At 42.2% G+C, this 22,639-nt stretch overlaps 1 protein-coding gene across 2 annotated transcripts in view; it reads left to right on the plus strand.

The window, feature by feature from the left end:
• Positions 1-22,639, plus strand: part of FRMD4B (FERM domain containing 4B) — a 177,842-nt gene that overhangs the window by 19,595 nt on the left and 135,608 nt on the right. For both annotated transcript variants that reach the window (XM_084840423.1, XM_084840424.1), the window contains exons 2-5: positions 9,719-9,784; positions 11,355-11,449; positions 17,771-17,863; positions 20,923-21,007. In XM_084840423.1, coding sequence (XP_084696549.1) covers positions 9,719-9,784; positions 11,355-11,449; positions 17,771-17,863; positions 20,923-21,007 — 339 coding nt within the window. The remainder of the gene's footprint in view (positions 1-9,718; positions 9,785-11,354; positions 11,450-17,770; positions 17,864-20,922; positions 21,008-22,639) is intronic.

The raw sequence follows: 22,639 nt of genomic DNA on the forward strand, positions 1-22,639 counted from the left end.
ACTGCGGGTGAGGAACTATTCCAAAATCTCCCGAGGGAGGATAAGCACATTGTTGCTGGCACAGACACCTCCTTTCAGTTTGTAACGGTTAAGTGTCTTATGAGGGAGATCTGCTCTTCCCTGTCCCCATCTCATCTGATGCAATGCTTGGCACTGGGAGGTGTAACGGCTGGCATGGAGCTCATTAGCAGCCTCTTAGAAAGGGCTCTTTGATCCACACCCTTATTTTGAGGTTTAAATGAGTCACAAAAATCCATGCTGTCAAATCCATTTGCGGTCTCTCTCTCGCGCTCTCTCTCTCTCCCTCTCTCTCTCTCTCTCTCACTCACACACACACACACACACACACACACACACACACACAGTCAAGCTAACCCATTGAGTGGAGCAACTCTCATAAATACAGTTACTTGATAACCAGCATTATAAACTAAATTAAAGGTCTTCTAGTCCCACACATTCCATTTTATTCCCTTGACAGTAAATGTAAGCGTTCAGTTCAGAGGGAAGATGCAGCCTATCTCCAGCGGAACTTCGTAACAGGTGGTAATTGCTTCAGGATAAAGATTGCAAAGTCGTAATGTGCCCATACGCCATAAGAATGCCCCCCCCCATCAGATACCCCTAACCGATTAGCCCGTGTAAATCAGGCTATAAAGGTGTCAACAACAGATGGCAGGTGGGCACATTAACTATTAGACCATCACTGACGGCATAGAGCCAGAAAAGCACTTGAGTTAAATGCAAGTTATGATCTCTGTGTGGTTCATTATGCAGATATGTCAGTAACGCAGAGGCAGGTTTAAGGGATCAGCTAAAGATTTTGGGTTGTTTGTAAAGATGGGAATGCAGCTTACAGGTCCCTCAATTTCTAATCTGTTTCTTACTACTCTTGCATCTGTGCTGCCACCTTTCACAAGCAAATATAGGCAGTGCTGCTGCTTTGTTACTATAGGAATTATCCAGTCTCATGCAATTACCCAGGAGATTTAGCAATAACTCTACGCAAGACATTGGAACAAAACATGGTCATGAGCTTTTGACTGGTTACTATGGCATGCTGTACAGCCATTATTGCACAGGATGAGTGAGCTGTGCAGAAGCTGTAATTAATTTGCAGCACTGCTGCCAAGGAAAGCAGATGTACACAAAGTATTTCACTGGCTCTGTATTTAGAACTGTTTTGTACTGATTGCTCCCTATCAGTTTTCTAATTATATTCTTAACTGTGGCATCTGAAGTGTGTGTGGCTGCATGTATATAAATATGAGAGAGAAAGGTGTGCTCTTTTATTTGTTTTCTCATGTGTGTTTGGCTTTTGAGAGAACATGGCATCCTGAAGATTCCATCTTTCACTCAAGAAAACCAAATTTCTAGTCCTTATGACCACAGTGAAAACCTTGGACAAATACCTGGCAAAAATGCAGATGTCTAAAGGGGAACATAAAGAAGGTTTCCTATTAGAGACCACAGGGCTAGTGTTTGGTTTGGTATTTTCTGGAGTTGACACCTAAAAGAATCCTTTTCCTCACCCATTTCTCATGTTGTCTGTTATGTCCATCCTGCCATCTTTGTTGATATACAGTAGACAGGATTATTATAGTCTGTAAGTAGGACTATCTGGGAGGTGTATATATGTGTGAGGGGGTGGGGGGGTCCCCTTGGTTGGCTTCTACTTCCCACCCTAAAGAATAACCTGTCAAATCCCTCCAAATGCTTCCCTCCCATTCATGAACCCCTTCCAAAAAATATTACAGGCTTTTAAAACTTGTACTTGGAAAAAGAATAAAAGTTATGTAGAATAAGCAAATATGTGCACTTGGTTTTCTTGGCACAACATTTGGATCACCTTAGTGTAGAATTTGTGTGGTTTTTTCTTCAAATATTAGGGATACAGAACAAATAGCTCAGATGAATATACAATGGCACTTTGCCTTTCCCTCTCAGGGTGGGAACTGCTATGCGCTTGTTACCATGCCAGTTTTGTTTTGTTTTTTTACTGGCTCAGCTGGTGGAGATTACATGAAAGTCAGCCGATGTTCTGCAAGAGCCAAGTAATTCTTCACCCTCCTTTTGGAAAAAAACAACAACAATCCTTCTATACATGGATTGAAAAATACTGTACTAGAATCAAACTAAGCTCTCTGTATAGTTTTGAAACTGTCCCAAAGCAGCTCAAAGACCCAGCCAAAGTTAACACTACACAGCCAAAATGACAACTGAAAACATCACCCGAAAGGCATTAGGTGGCAGTTACTTTCCATAGAATGCTGCTCGCGTTAGAAAGCAGTGTTGAGTCCAGCATCACAGATCTCAACTTCAGTCCTTGTACCCAACTTATCCTGCCTTTCTCACCAACCTTCTGAGCCTTCTGAGGTCTGAGCCAGTTCCTCATTTTTCACTATCCAGTTTTGAGGCAGTCAGGATTGCCTGGGATTAAAACTCATGCCCCCTGATCGGTTTACTTGTGATGAGCCGCTCAGGGGTGCATTGTGAAGAAATGGCAGTATTCTACCAGGGCACCACCCTAGGCAGCCCATTGGTTCCTGCTGAGCCAGCCTGACTATAAACATTTCCAGGTCAGGCTTGGTTATTTCCTGGGCAACAGCCAGAATCTGGCCTTGCTTATATAGATTCCTGGCAGAGGTATTTCTGCCTGTTCCTTCATTGTCTCCCTACCTATTCCTTCCATTCCACTGTCATTTTGCTTCCCTAGCCCCCCCCCCCCCCGTCTCTTTTATCCATCCTTCTGGAAGGATTTCTCAGTTCAGAGCCAGGCCTGCAGTGACAGGATTTAGGGATTGGTACACAGTCAGCAAGGTGGGCAAACTAGTAGGAAAGCAAAATGACTGGGACCCACAATGCAGGGGTGTAATGTAAATAGATCAGGATGGAGAAGGCGCTCCTCCCAGTGCATGGGTGGGAAACAGCGGTGTAATGGTACATTTGGAAGTGCAGGTGGTCATCATGACAATCCCCATAGCCACGTCCCCAAAGAGAGTCCAAAAATTCAGGCAACTGTGTTAATGCATATCAACAAACCAGTTCTAGTAATTTTATATCCACCAGGAATAGGTCTTTTGTAAAGCTGATGGGTCTTGCGTTTCCCATTCAAGACCAAGCCATCCCAAAATACGTTGCATTACAGCAAGGAGCAATGTATTGTTGCTGGGAAAATTCATATTCCTCCCTGCTACTGTGAGAATTGCAGGAAAGCTCAGGGAGAATGGGGAATTCTGGGGGAGGTAGCAGATGATGTCAGCGTCCCTGCTAATCAAAATATGCATCCCTGTGAGCCTTGGTTCCACTACACCATTGCGGGCTAATCACGGTGATGTGGCCAGAAACTGTGGTTTTGATAAAGCTGGTGCAGGGGAACTCATGCACCTCAACTTCAGCTGTGAATAAACATTTTGTAATAACTATAAACTCCTTACTCTTGACAGAAATCCAAAAATGCATTTTTCATTTTTGCCTAACAGTCTCCCCCAAGGGTAAAAACCTTACTTGGGGAAGAAGCTTACGTGCAACAGAGGACTCCCTTTGACACAAGTGAGACAACTCATAAAGTCCATGGTAGGAAATGGAGTTTCACAAATGATTTCCAGCCAAGCAGAAGCCACGCTAGGCCTCCCCTGAGTCAGTGAAACCCCTTCTTCTACCACCTTCTCTCCCTTCCCCATGGCAACGCTTTTTTCTTGGGAAAGAGGGGGAAAATGCCAGGGAAGTGGGAGCAGAGGCTAAATTGGGCTTCACATGTGTTTATATCAAACACTTCGAAAAATCCTTGAGGTTTTTTTGAGTGAATGATTGGAACACTGAAAAAAACAATTTATTTTCAGGGGTTCACACATTCTTACCATTAGCCTTCCCCCATTATTGCCCTTTTCCCCTCCCCCAAGCAGCATCCTACCCCTAAACATGGAATTTCCATCATGACTGATAGCCACTAATAAACCCTATCCTGTTTTAATACCATTCAGTTAGACTTTTTTTAAAGTAGCAACTTCTACTTAAAAAATAAATAAATCTCTCTTCAGGATAGATTTCATACCATCCTAGATACTGGTGCATTTGTACACAGGATTACATGCCTCATTTGTTGGCCCAGGGCAAAGCTGTTATCGCAGGTAGCTTTTTGTAGATGTTGTTTGCATTTCTTGAATCTGTAATTTGAGTATAATGTATACTTTGATTAGAATGTATGTCAGAATGGCTGTCTTCTGATTTTTATTTTGCGTTATCAGCAGTGTCAGCTCCAGTTTTTTGAGGGCTCTTGGGCAGGACACCCTCAATGGGGTCCCTCCCTTGGTGAGTCTATCTTCTCACCACTGTCGTTGCCAGCTACTATTGCTCGTCATCTTCTTTCTCATCATTGCTACCACTTGCTTGCTTGACAGGCAGAGAACCAAGGAGCAAGTAGGAAGTGACACCTGCTGCTCTTCCTTCTCACCACGCTGTTGTCTGGGCCAGAGTGAGAGGCAGGTGAACAAGCAGGCTGCAGTGGTGAACAGGAGAAGCAAGGAAAGGTGGCTCTTGCGAGTGGGCCCCTGCTGGGGTGTGAGCTTTTGGCAGGTGCCCAACTGTGGCCACTCTTGAATCCAGCCTTGATTAACAGCATCCATCCAATGCACGTAAAAACCACAATCCAAAACAGAGGCGTGCGTAAGAATGTTGATTTTGCTGTTCGTCTGAATCTGTGTGGGACTGTAGCGAGTACTGTAAGAGACACTCAAATAATCTTTCAGTATCCTACCTTCCCTATAAAAACCCATCCTTTTCATCCTGGTCCTATACATGTTTATTAAGACATTCCAGTGACTTCAGTGGAGCTTAGCCCTGAGTAACCGTTCATAGGATTGTGGTTTTGAAAGCTGTATAGATTTCTTCACACTGCCAGTTTTAAAAAAGTGAATTTCCAAACAAGTTTATTTTGCTGTATATCAATCACTCTGTGGCCATGCATTTTTCCTGTTATTTGATGCAATGTTGCTACTATGAACCCTTCAATCAAATAAACATTTGGGGTCATTTGGGCATTTCTGTGGCTTTTTCTTCCCCTCCTTACAAAGGTGCCCCAGGCCGTCTCTTCTTCAATAGGAGTGTAGTGGCCCAAGTGTAGTGTTTATTTTTCCTTGCCCAGTTAAGCCACATTTCCTTTACTGTTGTGCATTTCATTCAGTCAATATAAACTCTAAAATCATTCTTTTCGGCTAGCAAACTTAAGTTCATTTCCACTTCTATCTGACTGCCATAAATGGTACCCACTATCATGATTAGTGATAGAGCAATGAAGTAGAACTATGTAAGGCACCATGGGGTGGGCAAGTCTTTGATGGATTCAAGCCAGGTATCTCAACAGCATGGTACCTTCCCTTCCATGTTACCAATGCTTTGTCCACCACAAAACTGGCAGACTGAGCTCTGTGCATCAAGCCTCCCACTGGGGCTGGAGTACTATCCACATCACATGGCTGAGAACCTCAGTTGACCCCAAGACCCTATCCTGGTTCATTAGGCCCCACCTAAAGAGCTTGCTCTTTGCTCTGAGCAACTTGTCTTACTGGAGAAGACTTCCTACGCCCTGCCCCTATGCTGCTGCCTTCCAGGACCCACTTTCCTGCTTGAGATTGTGCTACTTCCCGTGGCTCTTGGGAATGTGGCGTCTTGCTTCACTTGGGTTAATTTACCTGCCTTTGGATTCTTTGATGGCTTTCTCTGGAACTTTACTTACGCCTGCCCTATTGACCCCTCAGACTGACAGCCAGTACCTCCCTTGGACCCTGAAACCTGAGCACATGGAGGCCTAACCTTGTTGGACCTTGGCAGGCTTGGGAACACTAAGTGATGTTCCTAAGTGATAAGACATGTGACATGTCTTAACACTAAGACATGTCACATGTCTTCTGTAATATTGTGACTGGGGAGATGTGACAGAAGGTGGAGGCAAATATGTGTTTCTGGTAACATGTAGTTTGACCCTTGGTTTAATTGAGCCGATTCACACCAGGGTAAGTTGTGATTTTTTGTTTGGGAATTATAATCTTGAATAGGATCTGGCTGTTTGTCTTGATTTGCATTTTAGTCTGTACTGAGATATTGGATTGCAAGCTTCCTCAGTCAGGACTCGGAGACATGAACGATTAACTACCTTAGGTCACAAGCTAGAAAATTTGCAGTTGGGTGGTGGTGGTAAATTAGTAGTTAGCATCTTCTGAGAACAATTTGCTTTATTCATTAGGTTATGGCAACAACTGACAGGTCTATCTTTTGGGCGTATATTCAAAATCTTCCAATTAAAATGTGGGTTATGAATGAAAGAGATGAAGATTTTCTGTTTCTTCTCTCTGCCACTGGCAACTGGTAGAAGCCTGGTTATGTGAATCTGCTGTAACAAGATATTGAAATGTAATGCAGTTTTGCAATAGTGGCACGCACAACCCTGCACAGACACTCTTCCTTTTCAATTAAGACTGAATTAACTTAGGTTTATGTTCATTCATCTGGTAATGAGATTAAGCTAATATGAGATAAAGCACTCTTAAATCAGAGAAACATTCCACAAGAAGCTTAACTGATTTAACTAAATGGCTGGAAGAATGGGGGAGATCCCTTCTGGATATTTTTAAAAGAAAGGAATTATATCATCATCATATTATTTTTGTCTGCTTCCTTACCAGCCTTTGAAAATGTAAAACTGGTACGGATAGGATCCTCCCCTCAAACCCCCAAACCCTTTGCACTGTATTGGAAATAATGCCAATAGAACTAGCTCATGTATTTCTCAGTCTGCATTCAGTCACATTGCAGTTTTGAAACTAATGTTAAAATAACTAAAGACACACTCAAATAAAGTAGGGCTGAGCCAGACTTTTCCAGCATTTTGTTTTTTATCTGAAAAAGCTCACATTCAAGTGGGTAGAATTCTTTTACCAATTATTTTTTGAAATAGTTCTACACCACCTTTCATCAGAAGCTTCCAAGGCAGCTAACAATAAAAAATTTAAAGTTAACAACTAACTTTAAATTAAAACAATATTTAAAAACAACAACAACATGGCAAGAAAAACAGCAGTAAAACTGCAGTTAAATCAGAAAAACTACAAGAATAAAATCAACAATCCATTAAAAGTTCAGAAAAATTGTCTTCACCTGGCACCCAAATGCTAGTAAATTAGGTACCATTCTAGTGTCCCTCAGAAGCGTATTCCAAACGTGGGTGTCACCACCAAAAAGGTCCTATCTCTAGTTGCCTGGTTGTGGAATACTCTTCCCAGGGACACTAGACTGGTGCCTAATTTACCAGCTTCTGGGTGCCAGGTGATCAGCAGTGCTGATCAGAGGATGGGGTGGGGTGGGGTGGGGTCAGGAATCTCCTTACTTTCTAGGTATGAGTTTCAGGGTCTAAAGAGCTGACTGAGACAACTGGTTTTGAGCGATGGGCACATGGAAAGCTATTGTGAGCTGATTATTTTCATGTGTTATAGTATGGGTTTCAGTGATGCGAGTACACAGTACTTATTTCAAGCCAAAGTTTGGCATGTCCGGGAATCTTCTCTAGACTATCACCATGCAAAAAGTGGATAGAGCTATCCTATGTATGTCTGTTGAAGCATAAGCCCCATTGAGTTCCATTTGACTTACAGGTAAGGATGTATAGGGTTGCACCCTACAGGAATCATCCCCATGAGTTGGGACATGCTTGCAACAATAGTGGAGAAGAAAAATGACAAAAGCCACTATGGCAAACCAACAAGATAAATGTTCTGAATGGCAAGAGTGGATATGAGCATAGATGGGTGAAATGAGTGAATAATATTTTGGTGCTAACTAACCCAGGGATAATTGTATCCTGAAATGTGTATACATAGCTTGCTTTAAATTGTTCTTTCTTTTTAAATAGTTCTTAAGGGTTTTGCCTATTTAAAAATACACCTACATTTGGAACATTAAAATACAGTCCTGTAATAAAAGAAGAGAGGGTGACAGATGTAGCTTGCCAAACCAAATAGGTTTCTGCTTAGAGAAGACAAAATCACAGTTCTAGGCAGAGAATGAATCAAGTTTCTGTAGTTTGGAAATACCTTCTCTAACGGCTTCTTTCCTACAAAGCTATTCTGTATTTAGATACGCAGGTTGGTCCCTGCTTTTTTTATTTCCTAAATTAGGTTTATTTTTTTCCTGAGGCTTCCTGTTTATACAGCATCTAAATACATTTGCTGTATAACTTGATGGCACTGTGGGGTCTAAAAATATTGCCTTTAACAGCATGCTTGGTGTGTAAGAGGATGCAGCTCTTGTGGAGGAACAGCAAAAATATCCAGCAGGTTCTCCCCTAAATGTCTGAGGTTACAGGGATGGGGGACGGTGAATCAAGTTTTCACTGCTGAAAATGTTTTGTTTTTTCAGTTTCCCTGATGTTTATGTTGGAGTAAACTCTTCTTCAAGATTTTTGAATCTTGAGATGTGGCATTTCTGTGTGAGAACCACTTGCCTTGTCAGCCAGTTGAATCTTAGCATTTTGTGTGCTATTTTGGTTTTGTAAAAGTCCAGGAAAAACATCAGAGCAGGAAAGAGAGGAAAGGAATTACACTGTGTTTTGTTTTGCTTTTAACCTTACAAGGGTCTCTCTCTCTCTCTCTCTCTCTCTCTCTCTCTCTCTCTCTCTCTCTTTGGCCCTCCTGAGTAGTCCACCATAGCAACTAGCAGTGTCCATCTCAAATAGGTCTTCAGGTGCTCTCAGCAATCCACTAGTTCACAACTCAGCCAGCCATGGTTAAAACCAAGAATAGGCATGCTGACTGATGGGACAAGTACCTTCTCCCATATTGTCCTGCCTGCTCACTGAGATCCACGGATGAAACTCTCTTGGCGGTTCCATAGGCAGCCATCAGATATCTGTTTGGAAACCACCTGGAAGAGGGCTTTCACAGTGATAGCACCTACTCTTTGGAACAGCCTCTCCTCAAATATAAGGAATGTGTCAATGACACTATCGTTTTGCCGCATACTGAGAGCAGTATTTCAACAGGCATTTCCTGACAATTGAGAACTGCCAGCATATACGACTGCCAGATTGGACAGTATATTTATTATGAATTGTTCGGGATTTTACCTTATTTTATTGTTGTTGGTGCTTGTATTATTTTATTTTGTACCCTGTTTTGGATATTTGTTAGTGTAAAGCATTATAGAAATGCTTAGTAAACAATCAATCAATCAATCAATCATGCTACTTTATGGTTGAGATGGTCTATGAGTTGGGGGGGGGGAGTGGCCTTTTCCCTACCATTTTTTCTGTTGACTTTAAAAATAGGTTTGGAGGTTGGGTCTTCCTGAAAATTAGAACATTGAACTAAAATGCAACTGTCGACCAAATTCAAGTTACAAATCCATCTCACTAGAGCTTTAAGGGATGTACAGCCTGATCCAGTGCATTTTTATTCAGGGGGAAAATGGCTTCTCTGAGAGGAGAGAGACCATAGCTTAGTGTCAGAGCTCATGCTTTGTATGCAGAATCATAGAATCATAGAATAGTAGGGTTGGAATCAGGTTTAATCCCTAGCATCCCCAAGCATGGCTGTCTGGGGAATGCTGGGAGTTGTAGGACTTCTTTCTGTCTAAACATGCATAGGATTGCACCCTTAGGAACTGTTGCAACTATTTGAAATTATGGGTCTGTTATTGCTGTACTGCTAGTGATGTTCTTGCTTTGCAGATGACAGAAGGGAGACACTGCCAGGTACAACTTCTGGATGACAGGAAGTTGGAGCTGCTGGTTCAGGTGAGACATTAGCATTTCTGGCATCATTATATCATATCATTCTAGTATTGCTTTATGCAATCATCCATCCTCTCCATTCCCTTCAGTGGCATATCACTGGCTCCAAGGTGGCACTCACTTTTTTTTTAAAGCTGGGATGCACCAACACAGAAGCTCACAGGGTGGGGATATACACAATGCAGGTGATGGAAAAGACTCCACTCTCTCTGTCTCTGTCTCTCCTAGAAACCCTGAAGAAACTCTGCCAGTCAAAGCAGGCAGTGGTGGGCTAGCTGTCTAGTATAATATCTAGTATTATAGTATGACAAATAGTCTGTCATACTATAAGGCAGCTTTTAATGTATAGCATGTAGCTATGTCTCCCTTTTCACTTTTATTAATTACGAGTGTACCAGGGTGGTGGTGGGGGAATCTTACTGGGAACACACCAAAGAGGAAGGGAAAGCATATCACCTCCATTCCCATTCCAGTAAAAACTAAAATTGTCCTTCCTGGGGCAGTTAGAACACTCTGGGGGAAAAGAATCCCAAATTGGCACCAATGGGAACTTTTTTCCTAACTTTTTTCCTAACTTTTTTCCTAACTGTTTTCCTTGCTGCATTGGGGGTGAGGGAATTTTAGTCCCTATTGTTCTGGGGAAGGAAGAGATAAACCTGCTCTTCCTGCATGCTGCATTCCCAGTAAAGATGCTCCTTGCCATCACATACCCAGAATTAATAAAATTACAAAGGGAGACGAAGCTACATGTTACCCATTGAGCATAATGTGTTGATTGCCCGTAAGAATCTCTTAGCTTCTGCCCCTCCCTCATAATATAGATACAGGCAAGTTTCATTCTCATATGCAGTAATGATTATTGAGATAATGGATATTATATAATCACATACAAAAAGCACTTTGTAAACACTAAGGGCAGTATCTAGTTCGATACTAGTGCTAATGTAAATTATGTTGGGCTAATGTAACCGACCTCCAGTGCAACACCAATAGTATTTCCTGGTGTAATGGATTTTCCAGGGAAACCTGTTGCACTAGCAAACACCATTGGCATTGTGCCAGAGGCCGCTTCAGCTAGCACAACATAATTTACATTAGCACTAGTGTCTAATTGAATATTGCCCTAAGTCTTCTTTTGCCTCCAAAAAATCACTAAACTTGTATATACGTGGGTGCTTCCAGATGGACCGTACTTGGCACTACCAATGAAAAGGCATTATGCAGCTATTCCATCTTCCCTTCCTTAATGGATGTTTTTCTAGTAAGAAAAAAAGACAGAATAAATGGTGGGAAAACACAGGAGCATTACCAGTTGAAGACTAAGTCATCTGGACCCCTAGAAAAATTCCATGAATGAGGTTGGGTGATTTCACAATAAAAGCCTCTTCTGGAAGCACCTTTGGCCTGCAGAAGGAGAAAGATCTGTACAGGAAAGAACTTAAAATACTGATTGTCTGTTTGCTCCAGGAGGTATTGAAAGAAAAGCAAAAACAAAAATTCCATCTGCAGGGCCTCACTTGACCACAGCCCTGGTTCAAATATGGCTTGTAATCCATATCATTCTTTTCAATAGCCTAAACTTTTGTCACGGGAATTGTTGGATTTGGTGGCTTCACATTTCAACCTCAAAGAAAAGGAGTATTTTGGGATAACATTCATAGATGATACGTAAGTATATACAGGTATTTTAAACCATTGTTTTGACTAAATAGCCAATGAATTATATTTGTTTCTGTAAAATTATTTTGAATTATTAGGTAATAATGTATCCCTTCAATAATAGTTAGATGAAAGTATTCAAGTGGATCACCTTTCCTATTTGCTGTACCTTTACATTGTCAGTGTCGCTTTAAGTTCTACAATGGGCAGAGCAATCCTATGGCTTCTCAGACAATGCCTGAGGAGACGTAGGATGGTACAGATTCCCCCAAATAAGGCCATACACACAGCTACAATCTTGGGGGTGGGAATCTGAATGCGGATTCTTCCGCCCTCCACCCCTTGCAGCACAATAGCATCCTTGGAAGAGGTCGGGGAGGGCGAAAAAGGGGTATTTTATGTTTCTGTCAGATTATTTTAAACATTTGGTTTATTATGAAATGTAAGCGGCTTTGAAGGCTCCTTACATTGGATAGAAAGCTGGGGTATAAACATGTCAATTAATAAATAAAACAAGTCCCTGACCACACACCTACCTTCTGCTGCAATTGTGTAGCTTCAAAATGCATCTAGATAGTCAGCATCTGTCCTCAGGTATTCCTTAGATGTGTACAGACCTATACATTATGTGCATGTTTCAAAAGCCCAATAACAACATTTCCTAGGAACTAGTAGCTTTGCATGCAAGATTTGGTGGGCCAAAGTGGCAGTATAGCACAGTGCTTAACACTTCCCGTGTCTCCCACTTCTGCGCTCTGTATTACAACCCCCACCCCATCCTGCTTATACACATAGACGCACACACAGAGGATTCCAAATGTATGTTTGCCTCTCCAGATATGCAGGTGAAACTCTGTGGTGGGGGGAACAAGAAAGCAGTAATCAGGGAATCGGTGAAATACCCTCACTTGCCACTCCAAATGCGCCTCACAAAGCTGCCTGGTTTGTTTGTTTGTTTGTTTGTTTGTTTTCCTACCTTCCTCCCCAAAACTGGCCTTCAATGTGGCTAATTATAAAATTCAGATGAAATCAAAAGTTTAATTAAAACGTAACATAAAAAGGAATAAATTAAAAACACAACAATAAAAGAAATAAACAGCACTAACCAATTAAAACCAATTATATGCATACTTTAGTTACACATGCATGCATGTAACATGTATTTCTGCAATGTGAGAGCCGGATATCCTGTTGCTGGGTGTTATCATCTCCGTTAGAACTGAACTCCCTCTGAAGATTTCTGTGTTGTCATCAGTATATTTTTGGAAGAACTTCTCCCACTTGGGAAAGTCTTTCTGGAAAACAGAGGAGGGTTTCTTTGGCTTCTCCACCATTGGAAAATTTTTTATTTTTATAAATTCCTTTGGGATTCAGTTTACACATGTTCTTTTGCACAGAATCTTTCTGAGACAATATCCCTCCCTCTGCTTCTTAGTGGCATTTCCAACCTGGTGATCTTGTGAAAGTTGCTTCTTGAGTTTTTACAGAAACGGCTGTGGTATCTTGCCATACAAAGCATCTTTTATTTTGATAAATTAGAGAGCTCTTGAAAGCACCTATCAATGTAATCCTCTGTTTTGCAGTATTTTGAATATGAATTTACAACCTCCAGAGGGCAGTCAAGTCTGTTTTTATTAAAACTTTTTCTTTAAGTTTCCTATCACATTTCCTGGGGTGGCTGCAAGACACTAGTTACATTCTTTCTCTCCTATGAAATCCACAGAGCAAACGGTGCTTGTGGCAAGGACTTAGTGTTACAAATTCTGTTTAGTCAGTGACCTGATGGTTAATAATGCACTGCAATACCTACTTTCTCTCTGCAATGATTTTCCTGTTGTGAATTCACAAATGCTGTTGTGAATTCATTAGATAGAGGCCATTACAAAATGCAGTTGTGCAAGTGATGAATAATGATTTGTTAGGACAGCCTCGCCCAACCTGGTACCATCTACCTGTTGGACTACACCTTCCATCATCCTGGGGGTAGTGGGAGTTTTAGTCCAACACATCCGGAGAGCACCGGGTTGGGGAAGGCTGGGTTAGAACAGTGTCCTTTTTCTTTCTGTCGTATTTGATGTAGTAACATAGTGGAAATAAGACTCTGAAGTAGCTGGTGATTCCGTCACCAAGAACCCAAATTCTGATTTCCCTCTTACTTATTTTTAATGTCACTGCATCATTGGAAAGGCTTCTGAGAGTGGGTTGGTAATGGTATAAATACGTTCCCCCATTGGAAAACCAGGACTTGAGCACTAGATCAAGCAATCATGGGACCATTTCGCTACATTACCTAGACTCGGCCCCCATTCGTATCTAGAGTGTTCATGACCCTTTAGACCTATGGCACTTGTGTGCTTAGCAAGATTGTGCTGATTTCCAGCTGCATTAACATTGTTGTTGTTGTTGTTGTTCAGTCGTTCAGTCGTGTCCGACTCTTCGTGACCCCGTGGACCATAGCACGCCAGGACTTCCTGTCCTGCGCTCTCTCCCGGAGCGTGCTCAAGTTCATATTCATTGCATCCGTGATGCTATCTAGCCATCTCATCCTCTGCCGTCCCCTTCTCCTTTGGCCTTCAGTCTTTCCCAGCATCAGGGTCTTTTCCAGGGAGTTTTCTCTTCGCATTAGGTGGCCAAAATATTGGAGCTTCAGCTTCATTATCTGTCCTTCCAATGAGCACTCAGGGTTGATTTCCTTTAGGATGGACTGATTTGACCTCCTTGCAGTCCAGGGGACTCGTAAGAGTCTTCTCCAGCACCACAGTTCGAAAGCATCAATTCTTCGGCGCTCAGCCTTCCTTATAGTCCAGCTCTCACAGCCATACATTACTACTGGGAAAACCATAGCTTTGATTAGACGGACCTTTGTCGGCAAGGTGATGTCTCTGCTTCTTACTGTGCTGTCTAGGTTTGCCATAGCTTTCCTCCCAAGGAGCAAGCGTCTTTTAATTTCATGGCTACAGTCACCGTCTGCGGTGATCTTGGAGCCCAAGAAAGTAAAATCTGTCACTGCTTCCATTTCTTCCCCTTCTATATGCCAGGAAGTGATGGGGCCAGATGCCATGATCTTCGTTTTTTTAATGTTGAGTTTCAAACCAGCTTTTGCACTCTCCTCTTTCACCCTCAACAAGAGGCTCTTTAGATCCTCTTCGTTTTCTGCCATTAGGGTGGTATCGTCTGCATATCGGAGGTTGTTGATAATTCTCCCAGCAATCTTAATTCCGACCTCTGATTCATCCAACCCGGCATTTCTCATGATGTACTCTGCATATAAGTTAAATAAGCAGGGTGACAATATGCAGCCTTGTCGTACTCCTTTCCCAAATTTGAACCAATCGGTTGTTCCATGTCTGGTTCTTACTGTTGCTTCTTGACCCTCGTACAGGTTTCTCAGGAGACAGGTAAGGTGGTCTGGTACTCCCATCACTTTAAGAATTTGCCACAGTTTGTTGTGATCCACACAATCAAAGGCTTTAGCGTAGTCAATGAAGCAGAAATAGACGTTTTTCTGGAATTCTCTTGCTTTCTCCATGATGCAGCGAATGTTGGCGATTTGATCTCTAGTTCCTCTGCCTCTTCTAAACCCAGCTTGTACTTCCGGTAGTTCTCGGTTCGCATACTGCTGAAGCCTAGCTTGTAGGATTTTGAGCATCACCTTGCTGGCATGTGAAATGAGCGCAATTGTGCGGTAGTTTGAACACTCTTTGGCGTTGCCCTTCTTTGGAATTGGAATGTAAACTGACCTTTTCCAGTCTTGTGGCCACTGTTGAGTGTTCCAGATTTGTTGGCATATTGAATGCAGCACTTTACCAGCATCATCTTTTAGGATTTTAAATAGCTCGGCTGGAATACTGTCATCTCCGCTAGCTTTGTTGTTACTAATGCTTCCTAAGGCCCACTTGACTTCACTCTCGAGGATGTCCGGCTCAAGTTCAGTGACCGCACTATCATGGCTATCAGGGACATTCAGATCTTTCCTGTATAGTTCTTCTGTGTATTCTTGCCACCTCTTCTTAATCTCATCTGCTTCTGTTAGGTCCCTGCCTTCTTTGTCCTTTATCATGCCCGTCTTTGCACAAAACGTTCCCTTGAGATCTCCAATTTTCTTGAAGAGATCTCTAGTCTTTCCCATTCTGTTGTTTTCCTCGATTTCTTTGCACTGTTCATTTAAGAACGCCTTCTTGTCTCTCCTTGCTATTCTCTGGAACTCTGCATTCAGTTGGGTATATCTTCCCCTTTCTCCCTTGCTTTTCGCTTCCCTTCTTTCCTCAGCTACTTGTAAAGCCTCATCAGACAGCCACTTTGCTTTCTTGCATTTCTTTTTCTTTGGGATGGATTGAGTTGCTGCCTCCTGAACAATGTTACGGACCTCCGTCCATAGTTCCTCAGGCACTCTGTCTATCAGGTCTAATCCCTGAAATCTATTCCTCACCTCCACTGTATATTCATCAGGGATATGATTTAGGTCATGCCTGAACGGTTTAGTGGTTTTCCCGACGTTCTTCAATTTAAGCCGAAATTTTGCAAGAAGCAGCTCATGATCTGAGCCACAGTCAGCTCCAGGTCTTGTTTTTACTGACTGTATGGAGCTTCTCCATCTTTGGCTGCAAAGGACATAATCAATCTGATTTCGATATTGACCATCTGGTGACGTCCATGTGTAGAGTCGCCTCTTGTGCTGTTGGAAAAGAGTGTTTGCTATGATCAGCATGTTCTCTTGGCAAAACTCTATTAGCTTTTGTCCTGCTTCATTTTGTACACCAAGGCCATGCCTGCCTGTTATCCCGGTGATTTCTTGACTTCCTACTTTAGCATTCCAATCCCCTATGATGAAGAGGACATCTTTTTGGGGTGTTAGTTCTAGAAGGTGTTGTAGGTCTTCATAGAACCGATCAACCTCAGCTTCTTCGGCCTCAGTGGTTGGGGCATAGACTTGAATTACTGTGATGTTGAATGGTTTGCCTTGGATTCGTACTGAGATCATTCTATCATTTTTAAGATTGTACCCCAGTACTGCTTTTCCCACCCTTTTGTTGACTATGAGTGCTACTCCATTTCTTCTCAGGGATTCTTGCCCACAATAGTAGATATGATGGTCACCTGAATTAAATTCGCCCATGCCTGTCCATTTTAGTTCGCTGATTCCCAAGATGTCGATGTTCAATCTTGCCATCTCATGTTTGACCACCTCCAGCTTACCTTGATTCATTGATCTGACATTCCAGGTTCCTAAACAATATTGTTCTTTACAGCATCGGATTTTCTTTTCACCACCAGACACATCCACAGCTGAGTGTCCTTTCGGGTTTGGCCCAGCCGCTTCACTCTTTCTGGCGCTACTTGGAAATACCCTCTGCTCTTCCCCAGTAGCATATTGGACACCTTCCGACCTGAGGGGCTCATCTTCCGGCGTCATCTCTTTTAGCCTTGTGATACGTTCCATGGGGTTTTCTTGGCAAGAATACTGGAGTGGGTTGCCATTTCCTTCTCCAGTGGACCACATTTTGTCAGAACTCTCTGCCATGACCTGTCCGTCTTGGGTGGCCCTGCACGGCATAGCTTATGGCTTCACTGAGTTACGCAAGCCCCTTCGCCACAACAAGGCAGTGATCCATGAATCACTATGCATTAACATAGGCTGAGCCAATTATACACATGCCAGCTGCCATCCCCTGGATTTGGTTTTGGCACCTGAGCACAACCATATTTTAGTCCATCAGTCATCCTTAGCCCTGAGAGGAGGAATGACTGGAATCCTTCTGCAACTTCAAGAAAGCTGAATTTTTAGTAGTGGTGGGATTTAAGATATTGGGAAGCAGAGTATGATGGGCTCAGGAAGCTGAAAGAGGCAACCAGCTTTGGTTTTCTTTTTAGCTTGACTTATTATACCAGTCTTCCCCAACCTGGTGCCCTCCAGATGTGTTGGACTTCAGCTCCATTTATCCCCAGCAATTGATACGCTTTGTAGCCCAATACATCTGGAGAATGCCAGGCTGGGGGAGGCTGTTTGTTCATTCATTCATTTAATAGATTTATATACCATATTTAAAAATATTTCTTAAGTGGTTTACAAAAAATTAAATACATTAAAATACATTATTATATCTTTGAAAGACATTCTCCATCACTCTAAACCAGGGGTGGGCAACTTGTGGCCCTCCAGATTTTTGGACTACAACTCCCATGATCCCTCACTATTGGCTATGCTGGCTAGGGCTGATGGGAGTTGTAGGCCAAAACAGCTGGGGGGGCACATGTTGCCCAGTCCTGCTCCAGACCAAGCTCATTTATTTTCTTCTCACCTGTCTCTTTATCCTATTTTTATACTTTCAGAGGTCAGAATATCTGGCTACAGTTAGATCACAGAGTTCTGGATCACGATTTGCCCAAGAAACCAGGTCCGGCAACTTTGTTTTTTGCAGTCAGGTGAGTAATATCATATAGAAATAGGATGCAAAAGAAATTGCCAAAGTGGGGTTTGAAACTGTAAGCAAGAATTTGAGATGGAATTTTCCTTAATGATTTAACGTTAAATGCACAAGCAGGGTAAAAGACAGTGTGTTCCTCTGGGTTTTTACGTAGTGACATTTGCATGAGTGGCTGTGTCACACATCCCTATCACTTCCTAACATAGCATGCCACATCATGCTTTAAATTCTTTATTTAAACTTGAAAAAGATGACAAAAAATGCTAGATATAGCACCATCTGTATGGTTAAAATGTAGATTTCAAGAGAAGCTTTCCTTTAAGGAACATTTTGAAGGCCTGGGAGCATTCCAAATTGCTGTGTGCACCAGACTCCCCCGTTCTCTTCTATGAGTAGAACCAGTATACACCCCACCCCACCCCGACACACACATACACGTGTTGTATGTATGAAATGTAACAGAAATCCAATATGAACATGGGAAATTTATGTGAGCTTTGTAGCCACCTGATTTGCATTAATTACTTTGTTTAGATTTTAGGTGACTGCCTTTTTACATTGTACTATTTTATTTTTATTTATTTCTTATGTGTGTGTCTTTCCCTTCCTCCAAGGTACAGGGCCCTCACCCTCCCATCTCATTTGATCTTTGAACTAGGTTAGGCTTAAAGAAAGTCTTACCAAATTCGGGCTATTTTTCTCTCGCCTAGGGAATGGAAACTTTCTTTGACCCAAAGCGCACATTTGGCGTTATATATTGCTGGCAAACACCCCCCCCCCGCTGTTTACTCTAGAGTATTAAAAAACAGACGTAGGTGCTAGTTATGTCTTCAAAGTGACATGGGCTTTGGCCCTTAGGATCCAAGCCAATGATTGCACAAATCATTATAGCACCCTTTTCTGGTAATCATACCACACTTTCTTTGTATTATTTTCTTTACATTTCAGCGAATGAAATGGTCTTTAGAATAGCAAGAAACTGCAAAAGCAACCAACCTGCATGAATTGCTTGTGTTATATTCATGCCATGATGCAATCCAAAATATTATGTGGTGTGCATGAGTTGTAATGGATGTCTGACTCTCTCCAGAACAGTGTCCACATATGCAGCAAAGGGAAACCGCAAAAATTATGCTTGTCACCCCCTTCAGAATCCTTATCTGTCTGTGGTTCGGACTTGCGCTGCTCTTTTTGTGTCGACAAGAAGTTTCTCATACGAACGTTGCCCTTTTGACATCTGAGTTGTCGGCTGTCTGCAAACAGCATCCTAAATACGTCGCTTCCTGTAGGGCTACCATTAGGATTATGGGTATTGCTGCTTCCGTAACACAAGGATGGGTGGCACAGTTGAGCAAGATGTTGACTAACAGTTGCATAGAGAAGAGATTACACATGCTATCATATGTGAAAATCATGCAAATGTCTCCCTTGCCAAAATCTCATGTGCCTGGCAACTATTTATGGACTCCACTGAGAGTTTCAAACTGTGATAGTTTTCAAGCTTTTTGTCTGGGTCAGGCAGGCTTTCCTATTTCTAAAGCAAACCTGAGGTCTTCCTCACTTATTGTCTTGACACCATGGTTGCCATTGGAGGGTATTCGCCAAGTACTAGATACATATTTAAAGTTTTGTGGATACTCTACTGTCAGTTACGTTTGAAGCTGCCTTATACTGGGTGGCACCATTGATCCATCCAGCCTGGCTGTGAGGGCCAAAACAAACAGACTTTAAATGTGTGTCTAGCGGCTACGTCGTCTTCATTTTTACTCTAGAGTAGGTGCAGGACCCACAATCTAAAATCACAACCTTAGCATGGGACTTTTAAGATCTAGATCGAGCTCCTTGCACCTACTCTAGAGTAAAAATGAAATGACATAGCTACTAGACACACATTTAAAGTGATGTCTCTTTTGGCTCTGAGTGGCAGTGGCTCTCCAAGGCTTCAAGCAGATGTATTTTTAGAATTACTACTCAGATTAGTGTGGGCAACTTTTTGTCCCCTAGACTTGTGCAGGGGCAATCTCCTCAATAATTACCCCCCCCCCCCCGAAAGAAATGACATACAGAGCTCCAAAAAGGCCGAAATCTGGCTTGTTTGCAAGGTAAATTTTACCCTTTTAGGGCACCATAGCAGCCATGAAACCCTAAAAGGGCCAAATCTAGCTTGCAAACAAGATAGATTTGACCGTTTCAGCATTCTGTAGTGCTCCGGACACCATTTTTTAATTAACATATATTTTTAAACTTTTGGAGGGAGGGATGGGGGGCAGGGAGGGAGCAGGAGCTGTATGTAGCCCACCTTGACTTAGTGGATCTTCTTAACAGATGGGGAATTAACCTGGGAATGTCTACATACAAAGCATCTCTTCCACTACAGAGTTATTGCCCAGTTCAAGTGTTAAACCTCCGTGTCCTGGAACCTGTATACTTCAGAAAAAACATTTCCCTATATGAGTTCCATCCAGCCCCCTGATCATTAACAGCATCCATGTTCTGTCTTCACAGGCAACTACATCCATAGCCCTGAGGTTATCAAATGAAGCTCTGTAAGAGATGTGACATCGCTCCTTGCCTAGCTCATCTCGTCAGGGTTCTGTTGTCCCTGTCAAACAAGTTCTTACCAAAATATTTCAAAAATTGACATCTCCCTCTCAAAATTAGCATATAATTCAAGTAACCTTTGTATATAACTTGATTTTTTTAAGTGTAAAATATGAAGGGGGGTGCTTTCAGACCTGGCCCTTTCTGTCAGTGTGATATTTTTACTGTCTCACTGAAATGTCATTATTTTCCTGAGTGGTACTTTCTTTGCTGGGTATTTTGACAATATATAATCAGGTGATTCCCCCCCCCCCCCCGCAATACCATTAATATATGCATATGCCAAGAGTTTCTCTTTGGGTTATCATAAGCATCCTTCCTGTCAATCTTCTTCTATAATATTGTCAGCCTAATCTGGATGATTTGTGATGCAGTAACATACACCAGGAGATTACCATTGCTTTACAATTAGAACTACTGAAAGATAATAAAGTCACATCCCTCTCTGTCTTTTAGGTTTTATATTGAAAGCATTTCCTTTCTGAAGGACAAGACCACAGTAGAACTTTTTTTCCTGAATGCAAAATCCTGTGTGCATAAGGTAATTCGGCACCTTTTCTGTACAGTTGCAATCATATGGACTCACGTCTGAACATATATGTCACTGATAGTTAGCATGGGCAGAATGAAAAGTGAAGAAGATTGAAGAAATACATTCCAGAAATCCTGTGAGGTAGTGGTACTGTAATAAGTAAAATGTGAGATCTCAGACAGCTTTGCTTTATCAAGGTGTACGTGTATGTCAGCATTTTCCACTTTGAGAAGTGGTGTGCGTACAAATATCTCATTATGTAAACTTGTTAGCTGTAATAATGACTATATTCCAAGGCATATCAATGCAAAATCCACCTTCTGCTGAAATCGAAGCATTTTAAGATCACAAGACGAGCAACATTGAATCAGAACAATGGCCTATCTAGTCTAGCACTCTGTTCACACAGTGGCCAACAAGGTGCCTATGGGAAGCCCATGAGCGGAACATGAGTACAATAGCACCCTCCTCACGGATATCCCACTAGTTTATTCTTTTGGCATATTTTGCATTGTTTTTTGATACTGTGTATTCTGGAGGAAAGTGCTGAATTACTGTAATGAGTGAGAAGTGTGAACACAACATAAAAACAAATCTGTAGTTTGGAAATAAAGAAAGGCCCAGTTCGGACGTAATGACAAACCATGGTTTATCATTACGTGCATGAATCTTGGGTTTGTGCACTTCCCCCTCCCCTCCTTTGGCATAGCTGCGAGGAGCAGATCAGAAGCTTTTGCTTCCTGTTTCAATTAACCACAGTTTAGTGTTGTATCCATAGTTAAAACAAGCTAGCTTTATAAAGTATGGTTTGAAGTTGCCTTGTTTCAACTAACCATGCTTAAATCTGGGTTCTCGGCAACTCTTTCCAGAGAATGGGGGCAGCGGGAGTACGTGAGCCCACAAGTCACTGCAACTCACTCCCATAAATGGTGAACTGTGGTTTAGCCTTCCGTATGAATGAAACCTTTAAGAAAGAGCCTCTGAGGATGGTTTCATATATTACAACAAGCAGCAAATTATGTGTGTAACTGTTGTCTGGACTTCCACTATACAGGGACCAAGCATGGTGGGGGAGAAAGGGTACACTTTACCAGGGCCTGAATATGTGGTAGGTTGGGGTGCAGGCCCAGGCTGCAACCCTATTGAAATAATTGGGGCTAAATCATAGATGCTTCAGGATCTTTCTGGAAACATATTTCCCTGTATCTATGTACCTGTTGTCTGTATCTTGTGAGATTTCCTGGAGCAGATCAGAAGCAGTCTTCTGGCAGAACAAGCAATAATCTGAATAATGAGTTGCTGGCCCATGCCTCTGTCTTGAACAGAGGTTGTGTACTTGTACAGTTAAACTAGGACCTGAAGTTTGAGAGACAGGGATTTGTGCTTTTTTATGTGATTCAATGGGCCTCGTCACACATAATGACAACCCATTGATTTAAAAACTGATGGGTTGTCAGCGCGCCTGCCTCTGCTGTATTTACCCCACAACCCACAATCAGCAACTTTGTAGGTAGTTGGGCGTGATGTCCAAATGTGGATCACTGAGTGTTTAGAGGATAAACAACCCAGCAGTTAATCCAGAAATAAATCATGGGTTAACCACTGGGATGTCAAGCCCCTAAACAACTCAGCTGTCTGGGT

The sequence above is a fragment of the Heloderma suspectum genome, chromosome 2 (genome assembly GCF_057233095.1).
Source record: "Heloderma suspectum isolate Gila_16-S chromosome 2, 16-S_ref, whole genome shotgun sequence".
Classification (NCBI taxonomy): Eukaryota; Metazoa; Chordata; class Lepidosauria; order Squamata; family Helodermatidae; genus Heloderma; species Heloderma suspectum.